This window comes from Poecilia latipinna, unplaced genomic scaffold (assembly GCF_001443285.1).
Source record: "Poecilia latipinna isolate Pla-1442-1.1 unplaced genomic scaffold, P_latipinna-1.0 Scaffold2691, whole genome shotgun sequence".
In the NCBI taxonomy this organism is placed as follows: domain Eukaryota; kingdom Metazoa; phylum Chordata; class Actinopteri; order Cyprinodontiformes; family Poeciliidae; genus Poecilia; species Poecilia latipinna.
In genome coordinates this window covers 1-18315 of record NW_015115307.1, presented here as the reverse complement: position 1 = coordinate 18315, position 18315 = coordinate 1, and the positions used below count along the sequence as shown (strand labels likewise).

Sequence of the window (18315 nt, the reverse complement as noted above, 5' to 3'; positions counted from 1 at the left end):
TCAGGAAACCATTGGATTTTTTTAAAAATTTTAAACTTTTTAAAAAAATTATTAAAAAAAAAAATTTTTAAAAAAAAAAAAAAAAAAAAAAAAAAAAACTTACGTTTGTTCAAATTAGCAGAGAGCGTTTTTTATTTATTTATTTTTTTTTCTTTTCAACGGATTGGCAGATTCAGAGATTGGAGCGGCTCAATCAGGTAGAAAGACAGCATGTTCATAGTGCAAATTGTCCTCCCCTTTTATCACAGCCAGCCATCACAGATTAATACGACGGAGGGATCAGCAGCTGCCTCCTGCATCAAGGAGCAGAAACAGCTGCTGCAAAAGAACAACTTCTCACTTAGCTGCCAAGAGGATTTTTAAGAACGCGACGTGAACAGATGCAGCTTCCACTTTAAATTTGGAATCCATCAGAATACTAATTAGAGCTGCCGTATGTAATTTTTGTAAAATAAAACTAAAGTATTTTTTTTTACGTTTTTGTCATTATGACAGTATGGTAGGAGACAGATAAATATTGAGCTCCTCTGCCGTCTCCCTCTAGTCCTAACTAGAAACAACCAATCAAAGCCAGGAGGCGGGTCTTAGCGCTGTCAATCACAATCTTGTGTGGCTCTGCTCCTCCCCCTGCCCCACCTGCTCTCTGCTATGCTAGCAGTGAATGTCGTAAATGTTCAGGCTAGCCACCTTTGTCGACGGATAAATGATTTTCCTGTAAGGACAAGATTTTTCCCCGGCATTAGCATAATTGGCAACATTGATTGACAGCGCTAAGACCCTCCTCCTCACTCTGGTTGGTTGTTTTTGGCCGGAAGCCTTGCATTTCTTCAGAAAGCAATAGTAGCTCAGGAAGGAGGTGGATCCATTTTTTTCACAGACTACCTGTCTCATAACATTGTGTCACAACACGGTGACAGTTTTAACAGATATGTGAAAAATATATTCTTTATAAAAGTTACATACTGCAGAAAAAAGGCCCATAGTACGAAAGGAGGCAGCTGCAGGGATCCATAGCTCAGGTGGGAGAATCAAACCCACTGCTACAGCAAACATGTGTAAGATGACCTCAAAATTGAACTCTTTGGGCTACATGGAAAATGCACACAAGACTTTTCCGTGTGTTGTTGTGATCTGGTAGCTGTGGTGTTGTTAAAGTCTCTGTGTAGGTGGTCACTTTTCCACAGACCACTACTGGTTAAATCCTGCATGTCTACATTAAGTTTTCTGACCACTGCAGCCAAGTCCTCTGCAGACCGGACGGAGGGGAAGAAGGAGAACCTGAGCCAGGATGGGCCTGTGAAGCTGTGTCAAGTTTGCAGAGGCAACCTGAAGAGTCAGTAGAGGGAAAGGTTTGGTTTTCCTTCGTGGATTAAGACTGAGATCCCTGTTGCTGATTCAGGTGTCTTAAATATTGGAGAATGTCCCACCATCATGCTGATGGGAAATATAGATGCACACCCAGAGGTGGAGGCTTTACTCTGTGAATGCAGTCCATCAGCCCCCTCCACTGGACTCGGACGAGCCATAAACCACAGGTACAGCCATTCCTGCTGGGGGGCTAGACTATGTGGTCCTGATGTTTGTTGACAAAGATCATCTTCTTATGGTTGGGTGAAGCACTTTGCCAAAACGGTTTCTAACCTCAGTAATTGAAACTCTTAAGTTCTGGTTCAATGCCTGACCCTTGACCTTTAGAGAGGACCTGCATGTCAAGGTCAGATGTGTAGAGCCACAATATGGAGATGGTGCAAGAGCCACAAAGGCATGTTTGAGACCCAAAGCGTATTCGACCATTTGCTGAGAGACCTGAAACACAAGCTACAGAATAAAAGAAAAAACGGGAATCACTATTGCAGTATTGTGAGAAGTTTCTACTAGCAGGTCATTTGTTCTTCTTCCCCAGAATGATACATGCAATAATACACTTTACAAAGGCAAAGTCTTAAAAACTATACATAAAAAAAAATTATAAATCGATTTTTTTTTTTCTACAGAAAAAAGAAATTGCTTTTGATTGCACTTGAAAGTCTCTTTTGCAGTAAAAGAAAATTGTGTATGTCGATAGAAACATTCAGAGATGTGTTCTGCATTCACAAATAACACCCTGGTAATGTTTTGTTTCTTTTTTAAATCTTCTCTCTTTTCTTGAATTGTTTTCTGATTGGCTGGTGTAAACTCAAACTCCGTCCTTATCCTGATTGGCTGGGAGCCCAGTGGGCAGGTGATGAGTGTTAATAAATACAGCGTGCAGTCAGAAGGGCATGCATTCATACGCAAGCTTCTACTATCAATCCTTCTCAGTTCTGTCAGCACATGTAAAAGTCTTCACCGGCACGCATTGGCTGCAGCAGAAAAAGTGGACGGAATTTTTAGCTTTTGCAAGAGAAAAGAGAAAAAACATTGCCATGTCTTTTGAGACAAAAGACAAGGCTGAAGTGCGTCTGGTGTTTCTAGGAGCAGGGGGAGTGGGGAAGACAGCCCTCATCCAGCGGTTCCTCAAAGACACCTTTGAGCCGAAGCACCGGCGCACAGTGGAGGAGCTCCACAGGAAGGAGTACGAAGTGGGAGGAATTAAAGTCACCATCAGCATTATGGACACCAGTGGGAGCTACTCCTTCCCCGCCATGCGCAAACTCTCCATCCAGAACAGCGACGCCTTTGCTCTGGTCTACGCCGTGGACGATCCAGACTCCCTTGAGGCGGTCAAGAGACTGCGAGAGGAGATCCTGGAGGTCAAGGAGAGCAAGCACATGCCGATCGTGGTGATAGGCAACAAGATAGACCGACTCAAGGAGCGGAGGGTGTCCAGCAAGGACGTGCTGTCCACGGTGGAAGTGGACTGGAACCACATCTTCCTGGAGTCCTCGGCCAAGGACAACGTCAACGTGATGGAGGCCTTCGTGGAGCTGCTGCAGCGGGCCAACCTGCCCATGCAGCTGAGTCCGGTGCTCTGCAAGAGGCGGCTGACGTTCCCCAAGGAAAACCACAAGCGCGCCCCCATGAACAAAACCAACAGCTGCCTCCTCTCGTAGAGATGGACGAACGGAGGCAGAGAGAACTGTGCAAACGAGACCAGAGGATTGATGCGGATGATAGAAAAACAAACCAAGTGACAATGTTTGACAAGATAATCAACTGTTCCCTTCTGCTCCCAGCTCCAATATACTCCTCCTAAAACAAACATGAACAGATGAAAACAAAGATAGACGTAAAGACGGCATGAATGTTGTTGAATTCGACTGCACCTACCGCGAATGTCAGAACATTTACTATAAAAAAAAGAAAAAAAAATATTCTTTACATGTCATGTTTTAGTTTGTACTCCAAACTATTGATGTTTCAACAGTTTTCAATAGTTCAATAGTTCAACAGTTGTTCATCTGGTGGGGAAAAAAAAATCTGTATCTGTTGATCAATCAGTCAAAAGCAATAGTGTTTTTATCTGTAAATGTGTTTTGTTTTGTCTGTGCAGCTGATGTCAACATATGAAGAAAACATACCGTGCACTTTATATTTTTAAGAAGTCTTAGTGTTGAAAATTCTGGTTTACTGAACCTTTTTGTTTGCAAATCCTAGCAGAGCTTAAAATGTGAACGAAAATGAATGCATTTCTATTTTGTTGAAAAGAGTTCTGCTCAGTTCTATTTTGTTGCATACTTTCAGTGTTTTGTCTAAACCAGGGGAAAAAATAGATGCGTTGTCTGTGATTCTCTGTTGTGCTTGTATTGTACCTTCCTTATTGTGTATAATTGCCGACTTGATGTGAAAAGAAAAATAAAGTGTTCATCTTAGAATGCAGTATTGTGATTTTATAAGAGAAAGTTTCTGCCACCAAAAGAGTCGTGCTTTAATGCTTGCAAGTTTGTATTTCTGATCTCCAACCAGTCTTGCAGACAAAAAATTCCATTAAGGATGATCAAACTTCTCATATTTTAAGACCTCAAGTGTTAAAATTACTTTAACAAACATATTTAGTAAACAGTCTTGCAAGCAAAAAAAAAAAAAATTAAAAATTAAAGAAACGGACATAAATCCACTTGCAAACATGTTGGATTTTAAAGTCTGTGCAGACATTAATGTCTGTTGTAGTGATGTGTGTTCACTCTTTGTTTTTTCTCCTTGAGAGCAGCACTGGTCTAACCAGATGAGTGAGTTCAAATGAACGTGCAGCAAACACTTGACTGTCCTGGTTTCACGTGCATCACCCAGAACGGTGTCGTCAGAAGTAGCGATGACAGCAAGCGAATTCACATAGAAAAGTGGAAAAAGTTAGTTTAGTGGACATATCTCACACGCCGCTTCATGACTTCTGCTTGGCACTGTACCGCCCTCTGGTGGTGGGCTCCAGCTTGCAAAGTTTGATGCAGACATAGAGCGCAGTGCTTTAAAATTATGAATCACCTAATCGAGAAATTATAAGCAACACTAATTCTGTTGTCCTGCATTTTTACACTTTCTTTATTTATTTTTATTTTTTTTAAACTCCTGTTAAATACTTTACCATGGATCTAGCACGGTTGTGTATAACAACAGGACAAAATCTGCAGTTCCTTGCAAAATAATTCAAACTCTCATATTTTTTTAGTTTACAAAAACTAACTTCCACGTATTTGATTGTAATTTTATTAGATAGACCAATACAAAGTAGCGATTGTGAAGTGGAAGAAGCAAACTACTACCAATTTACTGTGACCCAAATACCCAGACATGCCCACCTGCATTTACTGACTGGAATGATGAAACCCTGAAAAACACAGACAAAGCAAAGCTAAAAAACAAAGTTACTTTGAATCTAGTTTGTTGGGGAACATAACAGCTCATGTCAGCTCGAGCACAGCTTCCCCATGGTGTGCATGGATCTCGCTAAAAGGGGAAGCTTATTTTTTCAGCAGCGACGGGGGGATCTGGTTAAGGCCGATGAAAAGATGGAGGGAGGACCTGCAAAAACGTTGGAATGAGGCAAAATCCGCAGACTCTAAAGCATCGTACGCCCCTTTCAGGGAGAGGAAGGCGCTGCTTGTGAATGCGTCAGTGAAGCAAACCGCAGTGTGACGCACAAGATTGTATTAACTACACCGACTGCCATGGAACCAAAAAAAGAGTGCATTGTTTGTACTTTGGCTCAGCTTTTGGAGATACAAACATGTGAGGTTATGATTATCTAACGTTAAGAGTGATGAACCAAATGATAGATAATACATCCAGAGCTGAATAATAATTAGTTGTATTTACTTGGCTAATTTTTCGGACAACAAGCGTATATTTAGGAGTATTTTTGCTGTGGTCTACTTTTTTACTTGAGTAATTTTGCTATGAAGCATCACTACTCTTGCTTGAGTAAAATTTCTGGATACTCGTCCGACTGTGAATAACTTCACCAAATCAAGATCAGCTTTAGCCTAAAATTCACCAGACACACACCTGCAATTGTGTGTTAAAGTTTTTAACATACCTGCAGTTTTTGTTAAAGTTTCACAAGTTTTATACCGAAAGAAACTGATTTGTTATTATTCATATGAAATATTTTCATTTTGATATTTAAAATACCAAAAATATCCACATGGCTTTATTTGAGATGATGTCATTTTTAAATATTAAGTGATCGAGGTTTTGATCAGTTACTGTGTATTTGAGCAGACATTTTCCTAAATACTTTTTTTTATTCTTGCTTGAGTAATTTCTTGGACAAATATAACATTTGCACTCGAGTATAAATATGTTATACGAAGCAGTGCTATTCTTACACGAGTACAATTTTTGGGTACTCTGCCCACCTCTGAATATATTATCTCCATCCTTATTCAACATAAGTATTTTTTTTATTTTCTTTGTCTTTTTTTACAGACCTCTCCTATTCAGTAGATTCAACCTCTTGATAAAGATCTATTGTAATTTCAGCTGACACTTTTATATCCTCATAAAGCCCGTCACAAAATCTCCAGCGTGCTTCCTCTTTCTAAAAGCTAACAGCCGAGGTGAATTGTTTCGCCCGTACGAAACGAGGAAGCGACCTGCAACAAACGTTTGCTTCCTCTTTGTGCTCTTTAACCTCACAGCTGCTCCTCTCTTTTGTTGCTACATTACTGGAGACACGGTGGCAGACCCTTCCCCCCGGGTAGAGCCCAGGTGCGCTTAAAATTTTTATGAAGGCCACAAAGCTTCTTTTAGATGGACGTGCTGCCGCTGCGCTGCTTAAATTCTCAAAAGGTCCGCTCCTGGACTTGGTCCAAGCTCCTCAGAGCTGCTTAGTTACCTGAGAAGTTTGGAGCAAGTACAGGATCTCTGACCTTTGTCTGCATCAAATGTTCTCGGTGTCGTTTCAAAAGTTCTGCCTTCAGGAGTTTGAGGTGAGTTTGGCACTTAATGTTCATCATTCAGTGTTTTCTTATTTCTAAATTGTCTATTATTTATCAGTAGCATCATTGAAGGGATAGAGATTTGATTTAGCATTCAGTCAAGAATTGTTTTTGTCGTTTTAATCAAGTGAAATTAATAGATTGATTCTTAGCTACCTATTCTAAATGTGTAACAGAATAAAATTACATCATTAACTCCGTATAATCTGCACCGGTCATTTGGTTGGTTACATTTTTAAGAAGTCTTAAGCCTTGGTTTGCTTTATTAATTTGTGTAGGATCATTGCATTGGCTAAACAACCACGTGTGTCAAAGTTTCAAACCAGTTATCTACTGATTTGCGGTCACATGCAATGCACAAGTACAGTCCGCAGTGAAAAAAACCTAACAGCTCCATGAATAAGTGTTCAAATAAGCCAAAGTGAAACCAGGATTTTTGAGTTTTTGTGTTGAAACGCAGCTTAGTGGATGTCTAACAAATCTGACAATGTGTTGAGAGAAAATCCTCGGCAAGTGTTTCTCACTTTAATTAATTTCTTAGTGGTATCGTAATTGGGAAAACAGCTTCCATAAACACAGAAAAGGGCATTGTGAGTGCATTTAAACTGAAAATAACTACACAAAAGGAGCCAGAGAAAGAGGCAGCTACTTTATTTTCATCTACATTTACAGACACGGAGTCAGACAGAAGGTTAAGGAGAGGAAACCCGGGACGAGTCGTTACCAAATGCATTCAAGACAGATGCAGTTAGAGCTTAAATGGGAGTGTCGCTTCATAGGTTCATGCTAACACAAAAACCAGCTTAACATTTTCAAATGTCCTTCTATTAATATTTTAAGAAAAAAAAAAAAAAAACAATCTAGCCTTTTTTTTTTTTTTTTAACCAAAGCACATTGCCAAGTCACATTGCTGCTGCGTGGAAGACATTTTCACGAAATGCTATTATTTTTATTCAAACACGTGCAGCAGGTAGTGAACACAGCCTGACAAACTCAGGAACAAATAAATGTGCATTGGCATCTAAAGTATATTCCCTGAGCAAAAAGTCAGCAAAGCGAAACAGCCCTCCAGCATCTAAAATCCACTTTTTTTTTCTTTAAAAAAAAAAAGCCTAAATTCAGTGTATTTCTGAAATTAATGTGGCTCCATCCTAAAACACAGAATTCAGTAGAATATAAATAATCAAAAAAAAAAAAAAAGAATGGATGGCAGGGCACGTTTTCACAGAAATAAAAAATCTACTTATATAATACTAGGTTTAACTAATGGCGAGTGAAATAGGGGGCCATTTTGAAATATTCAATTCAGTACTGCAATTTAGTTAACCGATCACGCAACAAGTACAGCTGTGAAAGGAACTGACCTGTGGGGCTTCTGTGAAATGTTTTGCTGTGAGATAATGAGGCAACATAATGTGGAAACAATCTGAAAAAAAAAAAAAAAAAAAGCATGGAGTGTGTTGGTTTGGATTTCTTGCGAAAAGCAACATGCTCTGCTTTGCTAAGATGTCCATCTATTCTCTGCAGATTAGGCTCAACGTGAAAATATGAACTTTTTGTAGTGCATGACAAAAACACAACTGGTATTTAAGTTAGAAGCAAGAAAAACTGAAAAAAAAAATCACCAAAATTAGGATTATAAATATATAGATATATATATATTTTTTGGATTTACATGAAACTATGTGTATTTTTTTAAAATGAAGTAAATGCCACCCTCTTTGTTCCCCCCATAAACAGATCTACCTTTGTGCAAACACTGATCTATGGAAGGCCTGATACAACACAGCATGGCAAAGCACCACACGGGATCACAGGTCACTCAAATGCGTTTATATTTCACTGTATGGCTTCTTAGATTTTGGCACGGACTTCATTTACACTGCGGAGGAGGAAGACGGGGCTGAAAACAGGCTAAAAGTGTCGCACCTCGCTCATCTGTCAAAACACAGATTCCCATCTTCAGTTTCACTACTTCCAGGACGACCGCATCTTGTAATCACTTCTCCATTGAAATCTAACCGTAGCCAATGTTTCTGAACAGCTGCTAGCAACAACGCCACTTCATACAATCCTCGCCTTTCGTTTCAAAACATCAAAGTACGCTCTTTTTGAGGTGTGCTCGCCTTGGATTTGAAGGTTTTTCTCTTTTAGAAAGGGAAGAAAAAAAAATAAAAAAAAACACACATTTTAGAAAGAAGACAAATTATTTGGTCGATTTTTGAGAAGTTCTTTAACTGAATCAGGATTACATGTATGCATGTCAATCAAAAACAACACGTGGAACAGCGTTTCGTTAGTAAAAGGTGCAGAGGCGTCTGTCACTGACGCTCCTTAGTCATCCACTGTAATATTGCGAAATAAGTAGGCCATAGATTCCCCGTTGTGGATGCGGCGGATGGCCTCGGCTAAGATCATGCTGACGTCCACCGTCTTGATTTTTGGACACTGCAGCTTTTGCACCTCGTGGGGCACCGTGTTTGTCACAACCACCTGAATACACAAGAACAGATCATGCTCACTCCGTTTTTTACAGCAGACTGCAAATTCTCAATTTGAAATAAATTGATGGAAATATTTCGATTGCTGTCTCACAAATGTGACTGTATTAGTGAAATATTTTGAAAATGTAATTTTTCTTCCTCTCCACAATAATGTGTTAGTTCATCACATTAAATGTCAATCAATTAACTGCAATGTTTGTGGCTGTGAAATGACAAAACGTGAACAAAAAACAAACTTCTGTGAATAGTTAACTTGCGAGTTGGTGTAAATACAAACTACCGTGGAAATGTCTGGTTAACAAGAAATGTTCTGGAACTACCGTTTTCTGAACACCTGGCAGCTTTTAGGAACAGAAACCGACGGCTAATAAAAATGACGCTGCTGAAAACAATAACTCTTTGTTGTAACAGAAGTGCGATGAGTGACAGTTCAGATCGAGTTCCCATTAAAAGGAAGTACGTTATCCTACACTGTTCTAAAGAACAAAAGCTGAAGTTTGTTCTCATCTATCTTCTTTAGTTCAGTTCGTGTGCAACATGTTTTCATAGAAGAAAAACAGAAAACAATCGAGGCGCACACATCTGAAAACCGTAAGGTTCTACGTTCTCACCACATCGATAGCCGATTCCTCTATGAGACGAGGAGCATCTGCAGAAAGTAAACCATGGGTGGCCATGATGTAGATCTTATACGCCCCTCTCTCTTTCAGGATCTCTGCAGCAGCAACAAAGTCTCCTACGTCGTCTATAATGTCATCCTGAGCAGAAAAAACAACAATGTGGTTACAATATTTTAACTCGCTCTCCCAGTTAGAATCGACAGAAGGCAACCAATGACACCAAGAAAAAGGAGGGAGAGGAAATAGGAGTCACTGTAGCAGAAAAACAACACGGGTGGCAGAAAAGAGGCTTCAGAAAACACACCACATTCCAGAACACAACACAATCTAACACACACGGAAAGGAAGCCAATACAGTCTCTCTATCACCGTCTCTATTGGAAATAGATAGTTAAAAACACAGATTCATCTGCACATGGAAGACATTTAAAAACTAGTTGTGAAAACTGTGACCTTTCAATTCTTTACAATCAGTACTTTCTCTGCACCATAGCATATTGTGTATTGACATAAAAACACCTTGAGGTTGGAGTAATTGGGAGTTCACATCTTTTAGCAGCTAAAGATATACGTTGAATTGACATAGGCCGATTTTTGGCTTTTCTTTTTTACATATTGGGGTCGGTCTGATAAGCAAAACTGGGCTGGTGTTCACAGTTGGTGTTTATTTCCACCCTGAGACGATGCAGGACGGGTGGGAGCAGCACAGGATTGTGGGAGTGTTTAAAGAAAAGAGGCAATTTAGGTGGCGTGATCGCCTTTATACAATGTCAAATGTGCAGTGAGATATATACACTATACATATATATATATGATATTGTTACAGATTGGTAATTATCACCCAAAATTTTCATATCTGTGCACCCCTATTAACATGTATTCATATATTCAGACATTCAAAGTACAAAAGATTTTAATATCGCATCTGAAGAATCTTACCACTATTATGGCGATTCTTCCGCCGACATCTCCAACTACAGTAATCGGAGGTTTCTCTTTGGCCATCATTACTAAAATGGAAAGAAAATCGGGTTACCTCGTATTACTTAGTTAAGAGTAACTTTTTTTCTTTTTTAGGAATCAAAGATTAAATCTAAGTAGATTGGGTAAAATGGGTTGAGAAAAGGGTTTTTGAGCAATCTAGCTCTCCAATTTATATATATATATATATTTTGGTTTACTAAATTTGATTTCTAAAAATGTAAAGCTAAACTAAAATGACGATCAATTAATCAAAGTCATTGGTTCATGTACCCCCTCCCCTCCATTCTACCCCTCCTACTTCTTAGGAGATCAAGCTGGAAGGCTAACCTAGTGCAAAGCATGCCATGCAAGGGTCAAATGACAAAAGGAGTTTCAGCCCAGGATACCCAATCCAAAAAAAAAGAAAAAGCTGCCTGTATAGACACCCACACCCACACACCTTCAGGCCCAGGCTATAGCAGCAGTCCTCAAACAGACAGTTTAACACACACCAACAGTGGCAAGCACTGATGACAGATCCTTCATACACACTTGCCAATGTTCTGAACCGGTCAGTCAAATCTGAGCGCTGCCAGCGAACAGCCTACATTTCCATGCACACACACACCCCCCATTAGTCATATTGTTGTTTTAAAACATTTTAAATAAGCCATATTTATGCTCCACTTAGTTTGGCTTCATCAGCTACAATGAGTTGGCTCACCATTTTTAATACGGAATCTAAACATACACTCATGCAGCTGTTTAGCTTATGACAACGTCTGAATATCCTGGCCTCATCGACGTTCGTCTGCTGAATACAAACGACCGCAGTGCTACCTACAGGTCCAGTCAGAAGTTTACGTACACTCATGCTTTACTGCAATTTGCTCCTCAACCATCAGCACGTTTCTGGCTGCATATTTAAATAATAATTCTCATCAGAAGTAGTAGAGATCATCAACATGGGGTGGTTTTCCTGACAAATATGGAAATGGGGGAGGGGTATTTTTAAGCAAAGTTAAAATTCAATTTGGAGCTTTGAGAAGGTCTTTTTTTTCTTCCTTAAGTTCCTCTCAGTGCACAAAAATTAGAGAATTATGTTTGAAAAAAAAAAAAATGCCAGTGTTGGGAACGCAAGTCGTTAAAATGAAGTGTACAATTTACTTTACGAAAAGTGCTCAAACATCCAGTCAGAATTATGCCAGAAGCTTGTTGAGAGCTACAGAAAATATTTACACTTATAATGCAACTTGCTAAAATGAGACATTTATATATGTAAGCTTCTCTAGTAATACATAAATACATCCAGCGGGTGTGTATCCATCTTTGTAAAATGTTGACCCTGTGTTCATTACAGAAACTTCTAAATACCTTCAAACTTGTGCAATCAATCATTATGCTTAAAAATTACTTAAGTTGTACGACGTAGGAACCATTCTTAGGTTCGCATCAGTGATGAGTGCATGTAAACATCCTGAACAGGGCTGCCCATGTATAAACTCATACACATCCAATTCTAACTGCAAAATAAGGCATTAAAGTTATTCATGGTTGATGTTTAAGGCAGAGTTTTCTATGAGATTGACCAAAAATCTTTACAAAAACTAGCAAAATGCTTAGAACCATTTCAAAAATACCGGTGTGCATGTAAATGCAGGCAATCAAGAGGGATTTTTTTTTTTTAGGAAACAATCAACTGGTAAACAATCAGCAAGCCAAGCTGATTGTGAAGGAAAAGTTTTAGAAAGCAAAGAAAGGAAAAAAGCATGCCTTGCAGAACAGTGAATTTCAATCAGCCCCCTCAGTGTGAGAAAACCTGGAATCACTATGTACACCAAGAACAGCAGAATCCACGTTGTGATTAAAATACAGTTTACCAAAATCCAACTGTGCTGCATCGTGTAACGACCTGAAAAAAGTCTGGTTAGACTTTTACTGTTTTAAGAAAGGATTAATAAAATCTGCCAATATGCATCTTTTGTTGACGGTTCTAGATTAAATGCTGGAATCTGTCAATCGTTACATTCCTACTGACTTTCTAGTAACAGATCCTTAAAGCATGCTTCATTGTTTCCTTACATGCAAATCATGACACAAGGTTAATCAGGTTAAAAGTGGTTTAAAAATGGCAGCATGTGTTGATTGGCAAGATGAGTCCATCAGAAAATAAATAAATAAATAAATAAAAATAAAAAACTGACGCAGTTCTGGTTTGATTTAAGGAAACTAAAATTAGAGCACCACAAAACATAGAAAGTTTAAGCCATCTTGTAGAAGCAGCTGTCTGGAATCAGACGAAGGTGCAGTAAATATGACGTCTGTTCAGTTCAAGACAAACGCGCCACACAAACTGCTGCTGGGAGAAAAGTGGAGATCAAACGGCCAATTGGACAAAAAATAAAAAAAAAATTCAACAATGTCAGCCTCTATTAGTTGGAGAGTCAATATTCCACCAACTCCCCCTCGTGAATCCAGACTGTATGTTTCTCAAGATGCAAAGACAAACCCTTTTTTTTTTCTACGCATGCACAAATTGAAGTAGAATTTGAAGAGGAATCATTTCATGGTCAGATATAAATTAACTTTAGGTCGTACTTGGAAGCTCTATGCCAGGGAACGGAGCTTGTTGTTTGCCTGCTATTGTCGACAAATAAACACCACATTAACACAAATGCACAAGTATAACACATGATACACACTGTATGCCAAGACTTAAAAAGAAAGAAAAAAGAAGAAAAATCTGGGTTGAAAGCAATTTGAAAAATAATATTAATAAAGCAGACTGACTGAAACGTCTAAGACAAAGTTTTTTTGTTAGTTAAAAAAAAATGTATAAGTGGATTTTATCATCTCAAAGTTAAGCATGGGAACACAAAAAGTACTGAGACTATTCAATCGGAGTCATTTGCCAATGACACACCTATTTGATTTTGGTTCTCTTTTGATGACACCCTAACGCATAATGATCAAATATGTGGCAGGAAACAAGCGAATGAGACGTTTCTTTAAATATTTTCTTGCTTCGACTCCCTCCACATTAGACTTCTCTGGGACCGTAAAGATTGCTAGGACCCTGCTGGATTATGGGAAATCCAGGACTTCACCACGGACTTCACATCCGCACAGATTGTCCCAATCTGTACTAAAATCATACATATAGAAGATTTCTGCTTCTCCACCTTGCCTTGAAAGAACCCCAGGAGTTTGTTTGAATTCATCCATTTTTACATGTACAGCTTCTAGCTCACCAATCAGCATATAATTTGTTTTGCCTGTTGTGTGTATCGGTCAGGAGAAAAAGCCAAAAATAAATGTTTTTCATTGTGAACTGATTACACCAATGTTCTAAAGCTTGGTGGTTGTTGTTGTTGTTTTTTTTAATGATACACATTGCAACCATTTTAGAACTGTATTTTAAACCTCCATAAACCTGTGCAAACATTTTTACTCCTCGTTCTCATCTCTAAATATAATGCCCAGCCTTCTCACTGAAATGTAACAAATACATTTGCATCCAAACTATAACCCAGGGACCTCGTACCCTGCTTCGGACCTTCATCAGCCAAGTTGTATGCACAATTTGGAGGTGTGTGCACTTTCACAAAACACTGATTTTCACGTGTAATGCTGCACGCTGTATTTTTAATATGCCACAGAAGATTACTCTGAGACCTGGCAGATTCTTCATTTCATAATATAACCTTATTCCAGTGTGAGGTGGGGGGCCTTACTATCGGTCGACTGCTACGGATGCTTTGTGAGTAGAAGTTGTGTATCTGTGAGGTCATGCAATGACATAAACTCAATTACTTTGAGTATGAGTAATGGTATGAGTGAGAAACAGCACAATCATCAGCTCAAAAGAGGTTAGCACATGTAGAAGTTGTATTAGACTGTTAACTACCCTTTCAATGCAGACATCTCAACGTGTCACCGAAAGGTAAACGAGGCTGTGTTAATGATGCTACATTCATTTTTGGTTCATAATGTCTGTAATAGTTTGTGGTCAAGAAGATACATTCTTCTAATCTAACAAGTCAAAGCATGTGTTTAAATGTTAAAACTTTGGGAAACCGATCAATAAAAAAGTCACGTAACTGCATGAAACAACAACATGTGACAGATATTATTTGTGCAATTTTGGATAAAGTAAAGTTCTAAAAGAAGAAAGACCGGGATCTCACTAGGCAGCTCCAGTCCCGTGTGCCCTGTGGTGTTGCGCACACACGGCGGCGAGTGTCTTCCATCGGCCATGTCCGACTCGGCACACTGGGCCTCGCCGTGGATCACAGCCAGACCCAGTCGGAGACGTTCCGCATAGGACTGAGCCCTGCAAGGACAGAAGACAACCTGTGAATACTTTGAATAGGTAAAAACAGATAAAAGGATAAACTAGGCCTCTACTGTGATTTCAATGTAACATCAATGTAATGTTGCCCGACGTCTGATACCTTTTAGCTGCAGCAGGGGACTTTGCCACAATTATAGCATTTCTGTAATCAGGAATCTACCCGAATAAAGGAAAGCAGATGTTACCAATTCTTCCAAACTCTTGTTTGCATCAATTGTCTCAATTGATGTCATAAGACGAAGACACAAACACAACAACCACCTCCTCTTGTATGTACTGAATCAAAAACGGGGAGGCTCGCAGATTATCCACCGGAAAGCTGAAAAAGCCTTGGATCTCTTTCTGATGCAAGTCCATGGTGATGATATGTGTCAATCCTTCAGAAATGCACAAAAAATAAAATGTTAATTAGAGAAGTTTTTTTTTTTTTTTTTTAATTCTGCTGTTCAGTTTTGCTTTGATTCCTGTACCTGCTTTAGCCAACATTGAAGCTAACAGTTTACAAACTATGGAGCCCCTCTTCCTCATTTTGCACTGCTTGCTATAGGGGAAGTAAGGAATAACTCCAATGATGTTCTTCGCACAGGACGTCTTAAGAGCATACGCCATAACGAGGAGCTCCATGATGGCTGTGTTGACATCTCTGGTTATAGAAAAATAAAGAAGAGATAGTTAAAGATTTCGATTAGAAAAAGAATCCAGCTGTGATAAAAACGAGCAAGTTTTCTGTGCTCACCTTGGTATGGTTTGGATAATGAAGATGGTCTGCCCACGAACAGACTCTTTCACATCCACTCTTGTCTCTATATAAAGGGAGGAAAATGTCATTTCACACAAACTGCAATTTACAAGCTGAAAATAAACAAACGCTATACAAACAATTAGTATTTTATGTTGGAACATTTGCTTATTGTAAATAAAGGTTCAATTTATCATATGAATTGAAACACTGATATTTCTAACTATAATTTCTTAAACTTTAAGTCAACTTTAAAAGCCTGTATTTAGTTTTAATACACATAATCAGAGCATGTGAATAAATCAGTAAAATACTGATTTATTCGGTGTCCTGCTCAGGATATGTAAAAAGTCTTCAAATAACTTGAAAGTTCACTGTTGCGTGATAATGACATGCTAAATAATTTATCTTAAAAAAAATGGGGATGGGGCAAAATCACCACATTATTAGATTTTTAATCAAATTGTCTAGAAGATTAGATTAGATGATTACTCAAAAGAAAGACATTTGTCTTAACCACTCTTCAAAATGGAAAATATATATACATAAAAAAAAACCATGAAATTCAAGTAAGGTAAATGTTTGCTGATCTTTATAAGTCATAAGATAACTCCTTGTTTGGGAGGCATGGAAAAATAAAATAAATTGTTTATAATTCTTAGAGAACTGTGTTATTTTTCTGTGTAAAATGATGCGATGGCAATAAAAGCCTTCTCAACTTTCAGGCCATTAACGCAGCATTACAAAAAAAGTTTTTCAAACCTTTGCATATGCTTTCTTAGTATTTGGGAGGGGGGGGGGGAAACTAGAGGTGGTCAAAGTAAGCGATGACCACCTTGTATCTGCTAAAACTGAAAATAACTTAAAGAGGGCAGGGAATAAATAAAATGTGCACAGATATAAATAAATCAGAAATCACCTACCCGAGTTGGGGATTTTCAATTTTTTTTTCTTACCTCTATTAGATTCCTGAAAGACGACAGATTTTCCCAGCTCAACACCCAACCTCCTGTAAAACAAAAGCATACCTTTGCATGCACTTTTCAAATAATTGTGTAATCTCAGGGTTTGCTGAATTTCTAACATTGTTCAATCATTCATGATTACAATATACTATAAATGACAAATCACCTGAACCTACTCTGCCTCTTGTAATATCCCTTTATTTATGTCAGTTAGTAGTTACACCCGAACACACCTAAGTACCTGAATACATGCGAGTATAGCTAAACATTAACTAGTGCTTGGAGTACTCACTCTGTTATCTTCTTAGCCAACTCTGTGCAAGCAGCGGAGGAGTTTGCAGAAAACACACGGTAGCCACTTTTAGCGACATTCATTCTGCAAGTTCAGTATTTTTATGTCACAGAAACTAAAGTCAGAAACGCCACTTTATTTTAACCCAACAAAACAGGAACTTTTAGTTTTTTTTTTTCTTTTTTTTTTTAACGACGCTGTCGTCGGCTAGCTAACTGCCGCACACTAGCGTCTGCAGTAAGTGAGCTAATTTATTCGAGAAGAAAAAGCTCGGTGTGGGACACAAACTTGACTAAATATAACAGGGAAATAAATACAGTTAAGTTAGCGTGTCTAATTACATGTATTACTCGCGAAAAGACAAATGATCCAGCCTATGCTCTATCAGGTTGCATGGTAACCTGACCATTTGAGAACTACGGAGTGGTCACTGGGTCAATATTGCTGGCTACGCGTTGCAGTGTGTGCGTGTGTGTAAACGACTCGACAGCATTTTGATACAAAACCAGTGCTGTGTGAAGAACTAAAACTACAAGCATTTTATTTTTTTACATTTAATATTTACAATTTCACATTACTTCTGTACGACAGAGCAAATAAGATAAGCAAATACCATCCACGTGATGTTTGTTTATCTATATGTGTTTTACATATCTTTATGCAAAGATATGTAAAACACATATCTTGATGTGTTTTACATATCTTGACATTAAAATCTGTGAATATTTCATTGGATTAATGCAATCCTTCATGAGATAATTCTATAACAAAAATAATAAATTCAAGTATTGAGTGAAGGGGAAAAATGAGGCTTAAAAAGTGTTAGTTTTGACAAAAAAAATTATATAGTTTTATTCAGACACATTAAACTATAAGAGTCTTTTGAAATTTCACAAAGCCTCCAACTAACTTTAGCCAAAAATGATGAGTCAGCTAACATTTTACTATTAAAATACAACTTTTAAAGCTTTTTAAATTGGATAATTACATTTAATTTCTACAACAGAATGTCACTGAAAGCATTAACATACATTTTAGATACTTTCAGTCTCATTAGGTTGTAAAATCACAAAGTGTAAGTGGACAGGGATGTCTTCTCATAACCTGTGACGAAAGAAGTCTTTCTATATAGTCGGACAATAAATCAGTTCTGTGTTTGTATTAAAATGTGGGATTTGCATCTAATAATAAATCTCCAGGTTAACAACATGCAAGAAGACAACCTGTGCTGAATCATCATATTAATTATTTCCTTATATCTAAACATATGTTATTTTACCAAAGGGTGTAGAAATACTTCATTCTTTAAGCCATGATGTGCTTCCATGATGTTCCAGAGGGTGGCAGCAAAGTGCAGCTACTGTTTTTATGGATCACGTTGTGAAAAACTGCTTCAAGCGTCAAATGCGATTGGGGAGATTCTGGTTTTCCAATGTAAGTACCTGTGGGTTTACAAGTCAGACATTTAATGTACAACCAAATCAAAACCACTTTTAAATCAAATATCTAATCTGACATGATG

At 38.2% G+C, this 18315-nt stretch overlaps 2 protein-coding genes and 1 long non-coding RNA gene across 4 annotated transcripts; 2 read left to right on the top strand and 1 right to left on the bottom strand.

Annotated features, from left to right (window-relative positions):
- The first annotated feature begins 1993 nt into the window (after positions 1-1993).
- LOC106938788 (ras-related protein Rap-1b-like) lies at positions 1994-3798 on the top strand. Its single transcript, XM_015020946.1, has one exon. The coding sequence runs from the start codon at positions 2262-2264 to the stop codon at positions 3030-3032; it is 771 nt and encodes a 256-aa protein (XP_014876432.1). The 5' UTR covers positions 1994-2261; the 3' UTR covers positions 3033-3798.
- Positions 3799-6008: 2210 nt separating this feature from the next.
- Positions 6009-13794, top strand: LOC106938791 (uncharacterized). Its single transcript, XR_001422697.1, has 2 exons — positions 6009-6347; positions 13488-13794. It is a non-coding gene; the product is annotated as an uncharacterized LOC106938791 (long non-coding RNA).
- Positions 8545-17228, bottom strand: LOC106938790 (phosphoribosyl pyrophosphate synthase-associated protein 1). 2 transcript variants are annotated; one of them, XM_015020952.1, is made up of 11 exons: positions 16794-17228; positions 16493-16545; positions 15534-15600; positions 15268-15440; positions 15059-15174; positions 14898-14953; positions 14631-14776; positions 13042-13083; positions 10420-10490; positions 9472-9618; positions 8545-8849 (listed from the first exon to the last, which is right to left on the bottom strand). In XM_015020952.1, exons 1-11 carry the CDS (start codon positions 16874-16876, stop codon positions 8691-8693), a joined length of 1113 nt encoding a protein of 370 aa, XP_014876438.1. In that variant the 5' UTR covers positions 16877-17228; the 3' UTR covers positions 8545-8690. The 2 variants fall into 2 exon arrangements, with proteins under 2 accessions (XP_014876438.1, XP_014876439.1); XM_015020953.1 differs by lacking the exon at positions 13042-13083 and having other exon boundaries at positions 16794-17226.
- Between the last annotated feature and the right edge of the window lie 1087 nt (positions 17229-18315).